A 21,225-nucleotide genomic window follows, 5' to 3' on the forward strand; every position below is an offset into this window, starting at 1 on the left:
TCTGCTAAAGTATTCAGTGCCTTTCATATGTTCTGCATGTCAACCTTGTGCTAATATCATTTCAATTTATTGTTTCCCTATTCAAGCAACAGTCAATGACTTAGAAAAATCAGGATTTTAGGAAGTTTGACAAATGTGTTAAAAATAAATAACTGACACATCCCATTGACACGAGGCTCACTTATCATTGATGTGGACAGGTCAACAGTTCGGACTGATTAGGAAAGGCACACAATTGTCTGAAGAAGGTCCCGCAGTTGAGCAAAATCCAAGCCATGCAGTCCAAGGAATCGCAGGCAGAGCTCAGACAGCATTATGTGGAGGCTCAGCTCTGGGGAAGGCTACAACAAAATGTCTGCAGCACTGGTGATCTTCAAGCACACAGTGACCTCCATAATTCTTACATGGGAGGAGTTTGGAACAACCAGGACTCTTTCTAGAACTGGCCAAACTCAGTAGTAGTTGGGGAGAGCACAGCCTTAGTAAGAGAGGTGACCAAGACCCTGTCCAGCGAACCTGTGTGGCGATGGGAGAAACTTCCAGAAGGACATCCAGCATTGCAGCAACTCCACTAATCTGGGATTTATGGCAGAATGGCCAGACAACAACATGAAAGCTCACTTGGAGTTTGCAAAAAGGGCACCTCAAGGACTCTCAGACTGTGACAAACAAATTCATCTGGTCTGATGGATTCAAGATTGATCTGTCTGGCCTCAGTTTTAATCAAGATGTCTTGAGGAAACCAAGCACTGCTCATCACCACCACAATGCCATTTCAACAGTGAAGTATGGTGGCAGCAGCATCAGGGACTGGGAAACTTGGCAGGGTTGAGCGAAAGCTGAACGGAGCAAAGTGCGGAGATAAACTTAATGAAAACCTGCCCTGAGCACACTGGACCTCAGACTGGGCCAACAGGACAAAGAAAAGACAACACAGATGTGGCACAGGAACAACTCTCTACGAATGTCCATGAGTGGTGCAGCCAGACCCCGGACTTGAACCCAACTGAACATCTCTGGGAAGACCTCAGGGCAGCTGTCCACCGATTTTCTCCATCTAACCTGACAGAGCTTGAGAGGACCTGCACAGAAGAACAACAGAAAGTTCCCGTATCCAGGTGTGTGAAGCTTGTCACGTCAGACCCAAGAAGACTCCAGGCTGACAAAGGGGCTTCAATTGAGTACTGAGTAAAGGGTCTGTGGGATATTTCATTTTTTTCTTAATTTTTAAAAATTTGCAAAGAATTCCTAAAATTCTGTTTTCACTTGGAAATTGAGTGAAAAAATGAATTGAAACGATTTAAGCATAAAGGCTGCAACATAAGTACATGTGTAAAAAAAATGAAGGGGTCTCAGGACTTTCTGAAGGTGCTGTAAGTCGACATGGCAATTAAATCTACAGACAGGTGTGTCACAAAGGTCACCATGTCAATGTGTACTCCATGATTTGCACATCACCCAGCGTGTATATTAAACATGAAATCCTCAAACCAACCTTAGGCCAATTCAGGGTCATGAGAGACCAAGCCTGTTGCATCAAAATTGGGTGAACAGCAGGAACCAACCCTGGATGGGGCGCCGGTCCATAACAGAGATACACTGTTTATAAAATTAGGGTACAGCATTTTTACTAAATACTGTGTATAAAACACTTCACTGTTTTATGGTGATGCCTTCCTTCCGGATGAGCTGAACAACTTCTTCGCACGGTTTGAGGCGCAGAACAAAGAGCCTGCGAGAAAAGCAACACCTCCCTCCACTGACCAGGTACTCTGTCTCTCCATAACTGACGTGAAGAGGACTCTATCCAGAGTCAATCCACACAAGACTGCAGGACCTGACAACATACCTGGTCGTGTGCTCAAAGAATGTGCCAATCAACTGGCTGGTGTCCTCACAGACATCTTAAACACATCTCTGAGCCAGTCGTCAGTCCCAGCATGCTTCAAGTCGACCACCATCATACCAGTGCCGAAGAAGTCATCAGTGGCATGGTTGACTGACTACCGACCAGTTGCACTCACGCCAATCATAATGAAGTGCTTCGAAAAGTTAGTCATGTCACACAGAAAGACTAATCTCCCTGACTCCCTTGACCATCTTCAGTTTGCGTACCGCTCAAACAGGTCAACTGAGGATGCCATATGCTCTGCCCTTCACCTCTCCCTGACACATCTGGATAAAAAAGACACATATGTCAGGATGCTATTCATAGACTTTAGCTCTGCCTTCAACACAATCATCCCTTCAAAGCTGGTTGTAAAACTGAGCAGGTTGGGCCTGAACACCACCCTCTGCATTTGGATCCTGGACTTCTTGACAGAGAGGCCCCAGTCAGTTCAGATGGGCTGCAACACTTCCAGCAACATCACATTGAGCACTGGAGCGCCACAGGGCTGTGTGCTTAGTCCACTGCTGTTCATCCTGCTGACTCACGACTGCACGTCATCAAGTTTGTGGATGATATGACGGTGCTGGGACTGATAAGCAGGGATGATGAAACAGCATAAAGAGATGAGGAGGAACGGCTGCATGGTGTGAAGACAACAATCTTTCTCTCAATGTCAACAAGATAAAAGAGATAATCGTGGACTTCAGAAAATCACATCCCACTCAGCATTTAGATGTGGAGACTGTTAGGAGCACCAAGTTCCTTAGTGTGCATATAACTGAGGAACTTACGTTTTCATATAACAACTCATCACTAATCACGAAAGCCCAGCAGAGACTACACTTCCTGGGGTGGCTGAAGTGAGCAAGTCTTCCCCCTTCCATCCTCACCATGTTCTACAGAGGCACCATTGAGAGTGTTCTGACCAGCTGTATCACTGTCTGGTATGGCAACTGCAACAAATCCAACCGCAAAGGATAGTGAAGACAGCAGAGAACATTATTGGGGTGCCTCTCCCTTCACTACAGGACATATTTTACAAACGCAGTGTCCAGGCCTGCAGCATTGGGCAGGACCCCCTTACACCCCTCACATGGACATTTCACACTTCTGGCATCCAAGAGAAGATACTGCAGGATCAAAGACAGATCTGCCAGGCTGCAGGAGAGTTTTTACCCCCAAGCTGTTAGGACTCTTTAACACCAGGCTGCCCCCTGGGATCTTCAACACGGCCTCAACCACCTCTGAAAACAGAACTTTTATACATGCGAGCCACTGTCCTGTGAAGACGAGTGTGCATGTAGAAAAGAACTGAAAATCTCATACTGACCTTTAAGGATTTGACACTCTTGATATCCTTCTGCTGTGAAACATTCTGACCTTTTATTGTTTACACATCTTAAACAACTATCATCATACACTGATCATTTGTGTATTATCTACAGTTAGGTCCATAAATATTTGGGCTCAAAAGTAAATGGACAAATTAAATAACTGGAAATAAAATGTTCATTTCTAATGCTTGGTTGAAAACCCTTTGCTGGCAATGACAGCCTGAAGTCTTGAACTCCTGGACATCACCAGATGTTGGGTTTCCTCCTTTTTAATGCTCTGCCAGGCCTTTACTGCAGTGGCTTTCAGTTGCTGTTTGTTTGTGGGCCTTTCTGTCTGAAGTTTAGTCTTCAACAAGTGAAATGCCTGCTCAGTTGGGTTAAGATCAGGTGACTGACTTGGCCAGTCAAGAATTGTCCACTTCTTTGCTTTAATAAACTCCTGGTTTGCTTTGGATGTATGTTTTTGGTCATTGTCCATCTGTATCATGAATCAATTTAACTGCTGTATTTAGCTGGATTTGAGCAGACAGTATTTCTCTGAACACCTCAGAATTCATTCGGCTGCTTCTGTCCTGTGTCACATCATCAATAAACACGAGTGTCCCAGTGCCACTGGCAGCCATGCACGCCCAAGCCATCACACTGCCTCTCTCCACCGTGTTTTACAGGTGATGTGCTATGCTTTGGATAATGAGCTGTTCCACGCCTTCTCCATACTTTTTTCTTGCCATCATTCTGGTAGAGGTTGATCTTGGTTTCATCTGTCCAAAGAATGTTTTTCCAGAACTGTGCTGGCTTTTTTAGATGTTCTTTAGCAAAGTCCAGTCTAGCCTTTCTATTCTTGAGGCTTATGAGTGGCTTGCACCTTGCAGTACACCCTCTGTATTTACTTACATGCAGTCTTCTCTTTATGGTAGACTTGGATATCGATACGCCCGCCTACCCCCTGGAGAGTGTTGTTCACTTGGTTGGCTGTTGTGAAGGGGTTTCTCTTCACCATGGAAATGATTCTGTGATCATCCACCACTGTTGTCTTCCGTGGACGTCCAGGTCTTTTTGCGTTGCTGAGTTCACCAGTGCTTGCTTTCTTTCTCAGGATGGACCAAACTGTAGATTTTGCCACTCGTAATATTGGAGCAATTTCTCAGATGGGTTTTTTCTGTTTTCGCAGCTTAAGGATGGCTTCTTTCACCTGCATGGAGAGCTCCTTTGACCGCATGTTGTCTGTTCACAGCAAAATCTTCCACATGCAAGCACCATACCTCAAATCAACTCCAGGCCTTTTATCTGCTTAATTGATAAGGACATAACGACGGACTTGACCACACCTGCCCATGAAATAGCCTTTGAGTCAATTGTCCAATTACTTTTGAGCCCCTGAAATGAAGGGATTGTGTTCACAAAATGCTTTAGTTGCCTCACATTTTTAAGCAATCGTTTTGTTCACCCCACTGAATTAAAGCTGAAAGTCTGCACTTCAATTGCATCTGAGTTGTTTCATTTAAAATTCATTGTGGTAATGTACAGAACTAAAATTAGAAAAGAGTTGTCTCTGTCCAAATATTTATGGACCTAACTGTATGTATATTATTTATTATTTATTTATTATATTACATATCTTACACATCAATATTGCTGCTACTTCTTTGTCTTGTCCTTGCACAATATCTTATCTTGTTTGTGTTTTAAGTTTAAATTAAAATTTTTAATTCTATTTTTAATTTATTATTTGCACGTCATGTTGTTACACTGTGGACCCTGAGCTTCGCAATTTCGTCTATCTGTATACTTGTATATGGTTGAGATGACAATAAAGTTCACTTTGACTTTGACACTGGCAGTACATGATGGCTTGATACCTCACAAGTGTCTTTATGATGTCAGCTTCATCTACCTGACAGATAAGACCTTCAAGCCCTCATTCACACTGCACTTCTCTAGAGGCGTTCAGCTCACACATCTGTTTTTATTTTTCAGAAATGAAGACCACGTCCCGTGTGTGCGTGCGTGACAATTGATAAGAAATATATGCGTTATTAGACATGTGATCCTTATCTGGTGAAAGCAAATAAGAGGACGACACACATGAGCAGCAATGCACTTCTCCATTCTGCACAGCCGGTCCTGCGCTTCTGACCAGCAGCTCTCACCGACGCGGCCGCCGAGTTTCTTTGACTGCTTTCCCACTTGGAATTAGTTTAATCCGTTTTTCCATCCAAATCTAATAAACAAACACTTCATCCCATATCAGAGCACTCGGAGTCTTCTGGTCAGCTTTAAACAAATGCCCTTCTTGTACAAGCCTTCTGCTGATTCTTGGCGGCCCGGTCCTATTCTATTTGTGTGCTTAAGAAAATAAAGAAGGCGTCTCTCACTCATTTATTTTGCTCGGCTTTTGGAAAATCCATGAGGAGACAATTTTGGAAGAAAAAAGAGATGAATATAGAATTATTTGAAGCCGCTGTGACCAAAAAAGGAAGACTAAAGCAAACATTTTTTTCTTTTGCTTTCCGCAAATAAATGTGGTCAAGTATTGAAGAGCGAGCATTACATATGAGCTGCCGAAAAACAAAAAGATAAAAATGGAATGTTTGCATAGCAAAATGTATATAATATAATATAATATAATATAATATAATATAATATTGTCTTGCGGTGGGTTGGCACCCTGCCCAGGATTGGTTCCTGCCTTGCGCCCTGTGTTGACAGGGATTGGCTCCAGCAGACCCCCTTGTGACCCTGTGTTCGGATTCAGCGGGTTGGAAAATGGATGGATAGATAATATAACGTATATAAAATCCAACGTCTGTCTGTCTGTTTTTCACAAGAGAACTACTTCACAGATTTAGATCAGGTTTTTTTCAAGAATTTGCTTAAACATTCTGGTTGATTTTGCGACTTCTCTCATCGCGCTGAGTATCATAGTTTGCTTGCGGTACTGATTTATTTGCGTGAATCCGAGAGAGAGAGACACAGTGGATCGAGGGGAGGAGGGCGGGGGAAGCATGACGTCAGGAGATGGGAGCGGGACGGAGTCCTCCTCACTCATGCGCCAGCCTCCGTTTGAGTAGGTCAACCTCTGCGTTTTGGAGTGTACCTTGGCTCCATTAAGCCAGCGATACTTGTTTGTTTATTGATTTTTAAAGTTTGTCCTCTTTCACTACTACATGGGCAGAGCTGTGGGGGACAGCTAGTATAATATAATATAATATATAACAAGTAACGGTGCACTGCACAAATACACTTGACTTGACCATTTCTAGTTTTCTTCCTCTTTCTTTCTCTGTACGTTTATCATTTGTTTGCTCAGAGGGTGATGCGCTTGCTTCTTCCTAAGCAGCTTTTCTTTTCTCCACCTTAGCGGCCCACTTCTTCTCTTCTTCCATCAGCATCTTTCACGTTAAAACCGATTAAGTCGGTGTTTGTGTTGCAATTACTTAGTACGTTTCCTTAATTTTTCACTTAAGCTGGCACTTAAGTCTTCAATCTGCCTCAAGAATGATTTAAGATATGAAGAGATAGGTGAAGTGACGGCGAAGGTGGTAGGGATAAGAAAGGCGCCCATACGCATGCTCCTCACGGCCACCCTGCTGACCACTGCCGAGAGTTGATTCAACAATAAAATAAAGTAAAAAGAGTAATAACAATCATGATCCGGAAATGGACAGTAGAGGTCACGTAGTATACAGTATGTGTCCCAAATTTCAGGTCAATGGGTCAAACGGTTTGTGAGCTACAGGTGATTTAAAATCCTGGACAGACAAATGGACAGCCACGGTAGTGTATAATATAATATAATATAATATAATATAATATAATATAATATAATATAATATAATATAATATAGGGCGGGCGGCACGGTGGCGCAGTGGGTAGCGCTGCTGCCTCGCAGTTAGGAGACCTGGGTTCGATTCCCGGGTCCTCCCTGCGTGGAGTTTGCATGTTCTCCCCGTGTTTCCTCCGGGCGCTCCGGTTTCCTCCCACAATCCAAAGACATGCAGGTTAGGTGGATTGGCGATTCTACATTGGCCCTAGTGTGTGCTTGGTGTGTGGGTGTGTTTGTCTGTGTCCTGCGGTGGGTTGGCACCCTGCCCGGGATTGGTTCCCTGCCTTGTGCCCTGTGTTGGCTGGGATTGGCTCCAGCAGACCCCCGTGACCCTGTTTGGATTCAGCGGGTTGGACAATGGATGGATGGATGGATAATATAGGGCAGCACGGTGGCGCAGTGGGTAGCACTGCTGCCTCGCAGTTGGGAGATCTGGGGACCTGGGTTCGCTTCCCGGGTCCTCCCTATGTGGAGTTTGTATGTTCACCCGGTGTCTGTGTGGGTTTCCTCCGGGCGCTCCGGTTTCCTCCCACAGTCCAAAGACATGCTGGTTAGGTGGATTGGCGATTCTAAATTGGCCCTAGTGTGTGCTTGGTGTGTGGGTGTGTTTGTGTGTGTCCTGCGGTGGGTTGGCACCCTGCCTGGGATTGGCTCCTGCCTTGTGCCCTGTGTTGGCTGGGATTGGCTCCAGCAGACCCCCGTGACCCTGTGTTCGGATTCAGCGGGTTGGAAAATGGATGGATGGATAATATAATATAATATAATATAATATAATATAATATAATACATAAAAATGAGGCCAATAATGTCGCTGCCTCACCTCTCCAGAGTCTTTGGTGAAGGAGTCTCAAAGACTGTGTGAGCAGCACTGGAGCACCACATGGACAGGCCTGTCTGCTCATCTCTTCACTCCATACACCTCTGCACTTGCAGAAATTCTCAGATGATTCTGCACTTATGGGGTGTATTGATAGGAGGGGGAGTCAGTTGTCAGGAGTCTATATCCAGTCCCAATTCAGGTAGTAGATGCAGAGCTGGTACATTACTACAAGTGCTTGGAGGTCCATGTCATTGGCCAGCTGGACTGGTCTTGTAACGCAGAGGAACTGTAGAAGAAAAGGGAGAGCAGACTCTTTTTTTGTCTTAGGAGGCTGTACTCCTATTTTTTGTGAGAGGTGACATCCTTCACATCTTCAACAACTGTGTGATGGCCCATGTGGTGTGTTAGGTTGTCAACATCACTTCAAGAGAGGACCACTGAATCAACAGACTAATTAGAAGAGCAGACTCAGTTCTGAGACACACTCTGGACCCCCTGGAGGTCATAGCAAAGGAGAGAATGACAAGAAAACTGAGTGCCATTATGAACAATGCTGCACCAACATTGAGGACTCTTAACCAATGAATTATTCAGCAGAAGTGTGTCAAGAAGGGGATTCTTTATGCCAACAGCAAAACGTCTGCGTAATTCCTCACTGTGACAATGACAGCCAAGTCAGAACTTTACTTTCTTTTTACATTTTCTTCCTTGTCAGTCATTCTGGTGTGTGTTCAGACCACAGTGTGTCTATCTGTCTATCGAAGAATCCCAACTTGGTTGCCGTCTGTGTGAAATTTGTCCCATGTCCACAGAAATCTCACTAGCTCTGTAAAGCACCTTGTTGCATTATGTTCATGCTATTAATATTTTATAAAATAACAGTGAATCTTTTTATTAATTCAAGAAAGGAAGCTTCCCTTGATTGACAACAAACAGACGTGACATTTAGCTACAAGTTGTTGGGCAGCACAATGGCGTAGGGTTAGTGCTGCTGTTTCACTGCTCCACATTTTCTTCCACATTCTCAAAAATGTCATTTTAGGTGAATTAGCCATTGTAAATTAGCTCGGTGTGGGTGAGTGTGTATGGTGTACTCTTAGTCTGGACTGGCACCACATCCACTGTTGGTTGCCACCTTGTACCCAATGCTACAGGGACAGGTACGAGCTCCTTGAATAGGATAAGCAAGTTGGAAGATGGCTAGTTGATTACTTTTGCCTAGTGTGCGGAAAATGAGAACTTTCTGACTACTTAAACAGAAGTTGTACCCCCTAAGCAGCCAGGCAGGTCCTCCTTGTGCCACTGCCATGGCACTTGAGAAAAACGACACAATGTTATTTATTATCATTTTAAACGCACTGGCAAATTTTTTGTCAGCCTTAAGTCAAATTGGCGCATTTTCATGTTGACACTTCCTTCAGTCACAGCTGTGAACAGAATATGAAATATCTGGAGAAGTTCACTCCGAGTTCAACAGCATAAATGATGATGTGTGATTGATGACAGGAGAAACACTGAAACACCACAAGAGCTCAGTTTGTAATAATACAGAAGAAGGAGATAATTACAGTGCCCGCAAAACAAGCTGGCAGCAGGCCGGTCTGACTCTGGCCTCATGGCTCAAGTCTACTTCTTCCCACTGGTCAAATCGCCAGTTTTTCATCTCTGCTCGCTTATAATATTGTGTAATATACCAGTCAAGGAGGTCCCAAGCCCACTGCAGGTGCACCCTGTATGCCCACAGTTGACTGTTCTATCAATGACACCGTCGTAAGTTTAGAAAATGCCATTTACAGACAGTAGGTCCTTACCAATCAGTTGCAGGTGGGAGAAGGGCAAGACTGGCATGAGTGCAAAAGGAACAGCAGAATTTATCAACAGGACATCCGGTCCTATCATGGAAAGGACAGTAACAGCCTGGTGACAGTCAGTAAAACCGCCACACAGTAGAGTGTATGTTTCATTCCTCCATGTCACCAACATACACTGTATTTTATTATTTGTCTGACACCTTTACCCAAGGCGAATTACGACATTTGAGATACACTTGGTTCCAGTTCTTGAACTGGAGCACAGGCAGGTGAAGTGACTAGCACAGTGTCAATAGTGGGACTTGAACCTGCAACTTCCAAAGCACTGCTGAAGGAGAGATGTCTGCTGACATGTCAACTGGCTTCCACTCACATAGGCAAAAACCGGAAGGTGTGGTTGGGCAAAGACAATCATCAGGCCTGCTCAGTCCTGTACAGATACGAGTGCCAGGATATGGCAGCCAGCTCATGGGTGGGTGCAGGCTAATGGTGGTGACATGAAGGTAAGTGGCACATCTGGGTGGTACACATTGACCCTCTTGGTGCCATAGTGTTTAGAAAATGGTTGGATTGGCTATAAAAGTAAAACCTACAAATTATTATAACATAAATATACTGCTCAAAATACCGTATATACTCATGTATAAGTCGGGTCTTAAAACCCAAAAAATCGATCATAAAATCAGACCCCGACTTATACAGCCATTCAAAAATGCAACACTTAATTTTTATTTTTACATCTTCTTTCCTCCTGCAGTCTCGCATCAATTTCTCAGACACATCGAATTTTGTTGCAGCAGCGCAGTTACCGACTTCAACGATTTTTAATTTAAAACTAACTTCATGTTTTCTTCTGATCGAACGCTCCATCGTAGATAAGGGATGCTCTTACGATAAAGGGGTATGAGGGTGTGAGATACGAAAAACACAAATCAGTGCAAACGTCACTCCGGAATAGTGCAGGTATTACCGTGTGGTAACGAAGGCACAATACGTAGAAAAGAAAGGCCCTGTGCCCCATGGTTACTCTCTCAGGTGGGCGTTAGCATATCGTAATCTCTTGGACCAACAGCGTTTTCCGCATTCGACTCATAGGACCAACATTATAAAATACCAGAAATGATATGATAAAATCAAACCCCGACTTATCCACGGGAGAAATTATCTGCGAGTATATACGGTAATTAAAGGAACATATTTTAATGAGAGAATAGCATCAAGTCAGTGACACTTGTGGGCTATTGATCTGGTCAGTGAAGTAGCAGAGGGGCTTCTTCATCAGTTTCAGCTGCTTTGTGCACTAGACGGGCAACAATGAGACGACCCCCAAAACAGGAATAAATAGTTTAAGAGGAGGAGGGAGGCCATTGACATTTTCCTCTCCTCATCTGTTTTGTCACTCATTTTGCATTTGGCTACGGTCAGTGTCAACACTGGTAGGTAGCATGAGGCCATACCTGGACCCTCCAGAGCTGGCACAGGTAGTCCAACTTCTTCAGGATGGCAGGCACAACAATATGTGGCATTGGCAGAAGGTTTGCTGTGTCTCCCAGAACAATCTCAAGGGCATGGAGGAGATTCCAGGAGACAGACAGGCAGAGAGCTGGATAGGGCCCCTAGTAGAAGGTCCTTAACCCACCAGCAGGACCCACCGGTATCTGCTCCTTTAGGCAAAGAGGAACAGGATGAGCACTGGCAGAGCCTACAAAATAACCCCCAGCAGGCAGGCAGGCCACTGGTGTGAATGTCTCTGACCAAACAATCAGAAACAGACTTCATGAGGGTGGCCTGAGGGCCCGATGTCCTCTAGTGGGCACTGTGGAGCTCGATTGGCATTTGCCATAGAATACCAGAATTGGCACCCCGTGCTTTTCACAGATGAGAGCAGGTTCACCCTGAGAATGTGTTACAGACGTGAAAGAGTCTGGAGAAGCTGTGGAGAACGTTATGCTGCCTGTAACATCGTTCAGCATGACTGGGTTGGTGGTGGGTCAGTGATGGTCAGTCTGGGGAGGCATATCCATGGATGGACACACAGACCTCTACAGGCTAGACAACGGCACCGCAGGACTGCCATTAGGTATTGGGATGAAATCCTTGGCCCCATTGTCAGACTCTATGCTGGTTCCTCCTGGTGCACGACAATGCCCGGCCTCATGTGACGAGAGGAAGAAGGAACTGATACCATTGACTGGCCCCAACGTTCACTCGCCTGACATCAATCCAACAGAACACCTCTAGGTGGGACATTATGTTTCAGTCCATCCAACGCCTAAGCCTGTCCAGGTGCTCAGTGATGCCCTGGTCCAGATCTGGGAGGAGATCCCCCAGGACACCATCCGTCGTCTCATTAGGACGTTGTCAGGTATGGGGTGGTCATACAAACTACTGAGTACGATTTGGAGTTGCAGCAGTAAAATTTCGGCCAAATGGACTCGCCTGCCTGTCTGCTGCATCATTTTTTCCCTTTGATTTTACGGGGTGTCCCTCTCTCTGTTGGTTGATCATTTTCATTTCCATCCTTTCGTTCCTCTCACATCACCATCTCAGTCCATAGCAGTAGTGAGAGCCAGCAGGAGTTTTTTTCCCATTGAGATCTGATGTGTTTTCAAAGTGTTCCTTTCATTTTTTTGAGCAGTTTATATTATGTGGCACCTTCCACATGAGGTGTCTCAGGTTCTCCCTGCATGTAGTTTGCATGTTCTCTGCTTGAGTTTCCTCGTAGTGCTTTCGTTTCCTCCCACCATCCCAGACATGAGGTGAACGGGTGACGATTAATTGGCCCGTGTGTGTGTGTGTCTTTGCCCAGCAATGGATTGGCGCCATATTCAGGATTTGTTCCTGCCTTGCTACCCTATGCTAGTTGGAATGGGCTGCAGCACCCACCAGGCAGCCCCTGGTCTGAATTGAGTGGGTTAGTAAATGACATGACGTGACCTTCCAAGCAAAGGAGTTTTTCAGGTAAATGGACTTTGAAGAGCAGCCCAATGGCCTGTGACTACACAAAGTGCCTTTGATTTTCTCTTTGGCTTACGGGGATTGGGTTAGAATTTGATTTTTTAGGTTTTCTCGTTATGTTTGCAAATGCAATTTTCCTTTGTTTTCAAATTGGTATGTGAATAAATTACACAACATGCACTACTTACATTTGAATTATGTGATTAGTCATAGATTGATAGAACTTCATTTGTCCTCTGGGAGAAATTTGGCAATAGCTTTGACTAGAGGCATTTTTCATTGAAATATTGTTAAAGAGGGCAGCACAGTGGCGCAGGGGTAGCGCTGCTGCCTTGCAGTTGGGAGACCAGGGTTTGCTTCCCGGGTCCTGCCTGCGTGGAGTTGGCATGTTCTGCCCGTGTCTGCGTGGGTTTCCTCCGGGTGCTCCGGTTTTGTCCCACAGTCCAAAGACATGTAGGTTAGGTGCATTGGTGATTCTAAATTGTCCCGTGTGTGCTTGGTGTGTGTGTATGTGTGTGTGTGTGTGTGCGCCCTGCCCAGAGTTTGTTTACTGCCTTGAATTGGCTGGGATTGGCTCCAGCAGACCCCCATGACCCTGTGGTTAGGATATAGCGGGTTGGATAATGGATGGATATTGTTGAAGACCAGTAATGACAGACTGCACGATAACATGTGGTGAATACACTTGACTTCTAGTTTTCCTCCTCTTTCTCTGTTCGTTTGCTCAGAGGATGATGCGCTTGTTGCTTCGTGAGCAGCTCGTTTTCACACGTGTTTAGGAGGCAGTCAACGAGCCCAGAGGAGAGTGAAATATCGCGAGATGAGGGGTTGATTTATGGTACTAACACCTCTCTGTTTTTTCATCAGAACGAAAGAATTAAAATAACGCAACTACTGTGCTTCCGGGTTCCCAAGATGGCCGCCAAATGTCACCTCTGGTTTCCACTGCTGACATCACTTCTGGCCCACTTCAATGACGATACTTCCTGTCTCCAGAAATCGACGCTACTTCCTCCACATCACTTCCGGTTCCTGTTGATGACGTCATGTCTGTCTCTCTGCTTTGTCGTCATCTCCTGCCAACTCACTTGTGCCTGCCATATTTGTTATCTATAAAAATGGCATCTTGACACCTGTCTGATATTTTCCGTAAATGTAATTGACCAGCAAATTTTTGATCTAGCATCTTTGTTTTGGTCCAACGGACATTATACGGGGACGGTCCCCAAATCTTTCCAGTCATGGAGATTCTTTTCTTATTACACTCCACTCTAGCGGCCCGCTTCTTCTCTTCTTCTGTTGGCATCTTTTCGCGTTAAAACTGATGAAGTCAGTGTTTGTGTTGCAATTACTTAGTACGTTTTTTCTTAATTTTTCACTTAAGCTGGCACTTAAGTCTTCAATCTACCTCATGAATGAGTTAAGATATGAAGAGGTAGAGGAAGTGATGGCATAGGTGGTAGGAATGAGAACGGCGCCCATATGCATGTGCCACACGACCGCCCTGCTGACCACTGGCAAAAGTTGATTCAACAATAAAATAAAATAAAAAGAGTAATAACAAACATCCCCGGAAGCGGACAGTATAGGTCACGTAGTATATGTGTACCAAATTTTGGGTCAATGGGTCAAACGGTTTGTGAGCTACAGGTGATTTAAAATCCTGGACAGACAAACGGACAGCCATGGTAGTGTATTATAGAAGAAGAAGATAAGATAAGATACGATAATACGCACATTACACCTTTTCCATGTCCTATTCATTGTTTGTTTTTAAAAGATGGTGTTAATTATGAGTAAAGCCTACCCAGTGACATCAGGATTGGTGCCAGCCTGCTATCACCCTGCACTGGAATAGATGGGCTTAAAATATGGAAAGATTGATACACAGATGGATATACAAGCAACATGTGCATTCCCTGGAATAATAATAATTATTACAATACAATATTATAATATTCCAGCATGTCGCAAACCTGCACTAGCTCAGAAAAGGGATGGATGTGTGGGTTGACAGAAAGACAAACAAATGAACTGTAGAAGGGAACCAAGCATTTACTGTATTTGGAGTTATGGCGGCAGACAAAATTTCACTGGAGGTCTGTTTGATTTATTTATTTTGTATGCTTCTTGGTTTATGATGTCCACCGCTGATCATCAATCCATCCATTTTCCAACCCGGTGAATCCGAACACAGGGTCACGGGGGTCTGCTGGAGCCAGTCCCAGCCAACACAGGGCACAAGGCAGGAACCAATCCTGGGCAGGGTGCCAACCCACCGCAGACCGCTGATCAGTGGAAGGTGAATGCTTCTCTTCACGCAGCACCTTTGATGTTCAAGAAGGGAGACCCGACAGGATCAGCTCTACCAATGGCGCATTGTGACGGCGGTTTTATTTGTGTATTATGGCAGGTGTTATTTTACATTGGTAAATAGGATTAGGCGACTTTAATCTCATAATCCATTTATTGTTCTGTGGTTCTAGTCTTTGGGAGATGAAATGTGCCTCCCTGTGTCTCGAGCTGTCTTAATTACTTCCACCAGCAAAATAATGAATTGTCCTTCTAAGATTATTAGAAATGTAATAAATAGGCTGGATAAAAATAGAAGACGGGCAGTTTATTGTGGTCTTATCAAGGTGAACCGTGCAGCTATTAATGAAATTGTACAGTGCCAATGTGATTATATGGCTTACTGAATGCCAGGAAATCGTTTGTTGTCTTATTCCAAAACCAAAATTAATGAAAGCTCTGATAGATAAATGAACATTTGACTCTAACAGACAGACGGGCACCTGACACTGTCACACTCACTCACTCCGTAGTGTGTGTCTGAAGCCATTTATTCCAATTCTGGATTGTGTGGTGCAACGGGTGCAAGTGGCGTGGGGTACCAAAGCTGGGCGGCCAGTCGGTTGCGGGGGAGTAGTCACCCCCTTGCAGTGAGCCAATCGCCATATCTTGTGACCTGCTGCATGTGTGCTGGATATGCAAGTAAGAACTTCACCACACAGTGCATATGCCTTTAGGGGCTTTATTGATATTTTTATTATAGACTAGCTGGCCCAGTCCACAATAAATCATGCATTATTGTTCTTACCCTTAACTCAAAGTGCAGAAGCCTCACCTAATTAAAATTAATTCAACAGAGTGGAACTTCAGTCCACATCCCTATGTCGTCACTCGTGGCATGTTCACTGTCACACCCTGCAGAGTTCCTCCAGGGTATGTTGTTCCACCCCAGACCGAGTGGGGGCGCTCTCGCTAACTGTGTTGTCTTCCTTTTCCTCCACAGTGCTGAGAAAATTGCGGAGTCCACCCTTGCCGGTCCCGGTCCCATAAAAGCACGACCGTCCAGAAGGAGGCGTCACTTCACAACTAAACAGACGGAGCTCCTCTATAACCGATTACAAAAGCAGTCATCCAGCCATCTTCCAACTTGCTTATCCTGTTCAAGGAGCTTGGGCCTATCCCTGCAGCATTGGGCACAAATAGGCAACCAACACTGGATGTGATGCCAGTCCAGACTAGGAGTACAACTGACTCACCCACCCACACCGGGCCAATTTAGAATTGGTAAGTCACCTTATATATATATTCACGTAAGCGGAGATGGCCGGGTTGGCACCCCCGACATTTATTTTGTTGAGACTGTCATTCCCTCAAGCCTGGCATTCTCAACACGTCCACTCCATGTGTCACGTGTACTAATAAAACACATGGCACATATACAACCAACACTAAAACCTAAAAAATCTAATTTTAGACAGAAAAATACTTAAAAGGGCAGACAGAGGAGGAAGTACCAATCCCATCTGTGCCCACTGACTGTCTCACAGAGAGAAGCAGCCGATGGTCTGACTCTGTGAAGGTCTTGGACTCAGGTCCTGGGAAGCCAAGGTGCCGTCTTCACGCAAACAACGCTGAATGCTACACAGCAGCCATAACTCCACTGCCATTTCCACTCCTCTGCTCGTTAAACGGCGTCTTTTACAAAGTGAATGTGACACCAAAGTCATGGCTTCCCTTTACCCTTTCAGTGTTGGCATTTAGGTACAATGAAGGGAGAAAACCATCCAGAAATGGGGAATTCAAACAAACATTTTGCCTTTTTATCATTTTGATTCTGTGTGTTTCTACTCGACAGGCCTCAACATGGTGGGCAGTGTAGCCCCTTATGGATGTGCGCCTGGAGGCCCGTGATGGCACGGGGTCTTTTCAACTGTCCAAAGTCTCCATGTGCTGAAATGACAGAGGGGGACCTGCAACTTGATGAAACGATTAAGTCTCAGCATGCCAAACGCAACAGTGGGCAAGCACAGCACAGAATTAAACAACCAGGTGATCATGCACTACATGGTGTGGACTCTAGGGGGCGCCAGTGTGTTCCCAAATACCAGACACAGAGTTCCACATTAAAACAAAGTTAATTTATTTAATAATAATACCTTGACAGGCTTTTAGGTCAGTCATCCATACAGTATCATCTATGCATGACCTGGGAGCACTTCTGGTGCCACAACACTGCACGCTGAAAGTACTTCAGGGACAACTGGAAACCCCCCAAAATAGGGACTATGGTCCCCTCAAGGTCCCCCTGGTGGCACCCCAGTACCTCAACAGGCATGACCATCTGGACTACAACTCCCATCATGTCCTACAGGTGTACAAAAGGGAGCTCCGCCAGGGGGATGCTGCCACACCAAGTATCGGGGGAATATATGAGCCCAGGAAGCAGACATCATCTATCACTTCACTAGGGTCTCCAAACTGGGAAAGGTACTGACAACCAACATGGTCGGAATACTTGTCCTTCCATTTTCTATTTTCTATTTTCCCTGGTTGGGAAAGCAATTGCCCCCTATTCTAGTCAGGATGCCTGCCCATCTACTATGGCACTCACAAGTAAAGAGAAAGTCACCCAGGGGTCTATGGGGGTGGGGTGGTCTTAATCCAGGCTTGACTGTGACATAGTGGTTAAGGCTTTGGGCATCAGGCCCTAAGGTCCTGGGTTCCTAATTGTATCTTAAATGTTGTAAGATGCCTTGGATAAAGGAGACAGCCAAATACAAAAATGTAAAATGGACCAAAGATGTCATTCTGCTCGTCAAAGAACATGGCATGTGAGTGAGTGAGTGAGTGCTGGAGCAGATTAAAAATAAGGAAGAACGGAGCTGGACACAAACACAGGTACCTGTACTGATGGGTCACTGCTCACCACAGGTGTCCTCAAACAGGAAGGAGACTTAATGGCAGCTGCTAAATTTGAATTAAACGTCACTTATTGTCATTGAGAAGCAATTGTATTTGAACAGGGGAGTGAAAAGAGGAAGACCAACAATACAAAGTGATAAAATAGAGTGAGAGCCACAGCTCATGGAGCCAGCTGGATGAGTGCCAGTGTCTGAGAGGCTCACAAGTTCAGACACCACAACGTGCCTTCACTGTTAAGAGTACAGCTGAATGGGAGCAACACCAGTGGAACCATCAATGTTGTCAAAGAAGACGCGGTAATAATACAGTGCTGTGGGAAAAGCAGAGTGAAGTGCTTATGTAGCAAGTCTGACCAGCAAGCGACACAACGCCATTCAGATAGATAGATAGATAGATAGATAGATAGATAGATAGATAGATAGATAGATAGATAGATAGATAGATAGATAGATAGATAGATAGATAGATAGATAGATAGATAGATAGATAGAAGACACTATATGATAGATAGATAGATAGATAGATAGATAGATAGATAGATAGATAGATAGATAGATAGATAGATAGATAGATAGATAGATAGATGAAAGACACTTTATAATAGATAGATAGATAGATAGATAGATAGATAGATAGATAGATAGATAGATAGATAGATAGATAGATAGATAAAAGACACTATATGATAAATAGATAGATAGATAGATAGATAGATAGATAGATAGATAGATAGATAGATAGATGAAAGACACTTTATAATAGATAGATAGATAGATAGATAGATAGATAGATAGATAGATAGATAGATAGATAGATAGATAGATAGATAGATAGATAGATAGATAGATAGATAGATGAAAGACACTTTATAATAGATAGATAGATAGATAGATAGATAGATAGATAGATAGATAGATAGATAGATAGATGAAAGACACTTTATAATTAATAGACAGATAGATAGACAGACAGACAGGAAAGGCGCTATATAACACAAGTAGATCGCACTAGTACTTGTAGCATTGTCACATCGCGTGTATCGAGTACACAGAAGTTCTTCTTTACACGGCTGACCACCATGCTACACGTCACCACTCTCTGTGTGACCCTAACTTGTCATTTCACCTGCTACAGCATTAACCACATTAATAACTTCAGCATTTGCATTGTGAATTGCCAGCTGCTATATGCCAACTATCTAAAAGGCTGCAGGCACTTGTGCTTCTGATTCCCCACACAGACTTCAGTAAATTAATGAACATTCCTCCAGAGTTCCAACAGTAAAAATATGATGGCAAGTGTACCGCACCTGTTCCGTGTCACACAGCTGGGTATGAAAGGCGCTATACAAAATAAAGTTTGTTGTGCTACTCCTATGCGATTCAAAATAATCATTAATTCATTTTAATGACGCTTCATTTATTTTTTTAAATTTTGAAGTCTGTCTGAACAGAGGCTGCAGCGTCCCATGTATCGGCAAGCGAGTGGGCGCCAGGACATCCACTACGACGCCCCAGCATCTCAGATTCTGCGTAGTATTTGCTTGTTTTTTCCCTTGATGTGTGTGGAGGCTGAAGTGATGTTTGAAATGCTGATTACGTAATGCCAGCAGCACTTTGTTTTTTGGTAGTCATTCCTTTACATATCAATCTGTCACTTCAAATGATGTTTAAAAGTTGAAAAGCAGAACTCTGAACAACACCTTGGCAGAGTTTTCACTTGGGAGACCAAATCGACGGAAACTGAGAAAGATCACAAACAGATTTAATTCTCTTCACACAAACATAAGACGTGAAGGCCAAGTGCCCAGAGAATCAGCCTAGTGAAGTGACGGTCACCTCTGGGAACAACACGTTGGACTAGAGAAGGACGACTCAGACGGAAATGGCGGACTTACCCCATCCTCCTATGACCGAGTGGCTTTCCTCACTGACACAAAAATGGGCTTTAAAGAATGATTCCTGATCGTGAAACATGAAGCCTGACTTGAAGATGGATCTTTAAATCCTTTTTGGGAGCTGAAGGGGTTGGAAAAAAAAATGCACACTAGCACACACACACACACACACACACACACACAAGCCCTTGTTGTTAATTAGGAGCTCAGTGAAATTCCCCTGTTGCTGCGTCTATTTGACTGTTCATATGGGTCCTGGCTTTTTCCAACAGCTGTGCCAGATATTCCTGTGAGGCGAGACCTGGAAATAAAGTGCAAGTCCCAGGGGAGCGGCGCACTGATGCATCAGCAGAACTCAAGGAACATAACAAATAAGAAGAAAATCAGGATTTACTTGTGCCCGTCCAGCTGTGCACTGTCTTTCAGTTCCACACTAATCTGAGGTGAATGCTAACAGAGAATACGTAAGGCACCGGAAAATGGTCAGGACATGAGACTTGTGGGAGAAGGTGATCAGATGTGCTCAAGGCTGGGTGCTGCTGGCTGTAAGATTTGATACCTGTTTGTGACTGGAAAGTAACTAACAGCCCACCTGACAACCAACAGGGGGCGCCTCCTGGTCTCACAAAGTCCTAGAGGAGACAAAATAAAATGCTCTGACAATAAGAGAGACAACCAGTAGGGGGTGTCACTGGGATTCACAATGTCCTTAGGATGACAAAACACAAGGTTCAGACAATGAAATGTCAATCACCAGAGGCCACCACTGGCCAATAAGGAAGTCCTTAGGATGCCAAAATACAAGATTCTTACAAATGAATGACAACCAACAGGCAGCAATATTAGGAAAAGGAACTGCAAAGTCCTACCCAATGGTGACAAAACAGCAGGTCAGGTTCTGGAAATAAAATGAGAACCAACAGGGGGTGCCACTGGAAATCACATAGTCCTACAGGTGAAACAGCAATAGGTTCTGACAATAGGAACACTATCATGGCTTACGTTTAAAATCCTTCTTTATGTACTTTGGTTATAATCATTTCTGTTAATGATATGATTTATGTTTACTATTTGTCTAATTATGTACATTATGACAGTTTTGGTTAGTATTTAGATTGTATGTTCTTAGATTTATTCTCTGCTGGTCCATGTATTTTGTGGGTGGCTCCTCCAAGAGGAGAGGCTACCTGTCCATCACAGTTGAGAGACTCCTCCCAGCCACACAAAGGCTCATGGGAAATGCAGTCCCTTGCCATTCACTTCACTTGAATGCACTTGGTGGTTTGGCAATTATTGCCATTCTTTGGATTTATGGTTTTTTTGTTTTTTCTTTTTTTTTTCTTTTAATTTTCTCGCTCTGCCTTAAGGATTTTGTTTCCTGGTTAAAGTATTGGGATTTGTTTATGTTGTAAACTTAGGAGTTCAAAGCACGTAAGGCCCAAAAGTTTCAAAAGCACTTTCAATAATGTCCAC

At 44.1% G+C, this 21,225-nt stretch overlaps 1 protein-coding gene across 1 annotated transcript in view; it reads right to left on the bottom strand.

Annotated features, from left to right (window-relative positions):
* pde5ab (phosphodiesterase 5A, cGMP-specific, b) overlaps positions 1-19,869 on the bottom strand; it is a 129,549-nt gene extending 109,680 nt beyond the window's left edge. Inside the window, exon 1 of the mRNA XM_051929776.1 lies at positions 19,753-19,869. Within this exon, the coding sequence (XP_051785736.1) occupies positions 19,753-19,757 (5 nt within the window). The 5' untranslated portion in view covers positions 19,758-19,869. The remainder of the gene's footprint in view (positions 1-19,752) is intronic.
* Between the last annotated feature and the right edge of the window lie 1,356 nt (positions 19,870-21,225).

This window comes from Erpetoichthys calabaricus, chromosome 7, assembly GCF_900747795.2.
Source record: "Erpetoichthys calabaricus chromosome 7, fErpCal1.3, whole genome shotgun sequence".
Taxonomy (NCBI): Eukaryota; Metazoa; Chordata; class Cladistia; order Polypteriformes; family Polypteridae; genus Erpetoichthys; species Erpetoichthys calabaricus.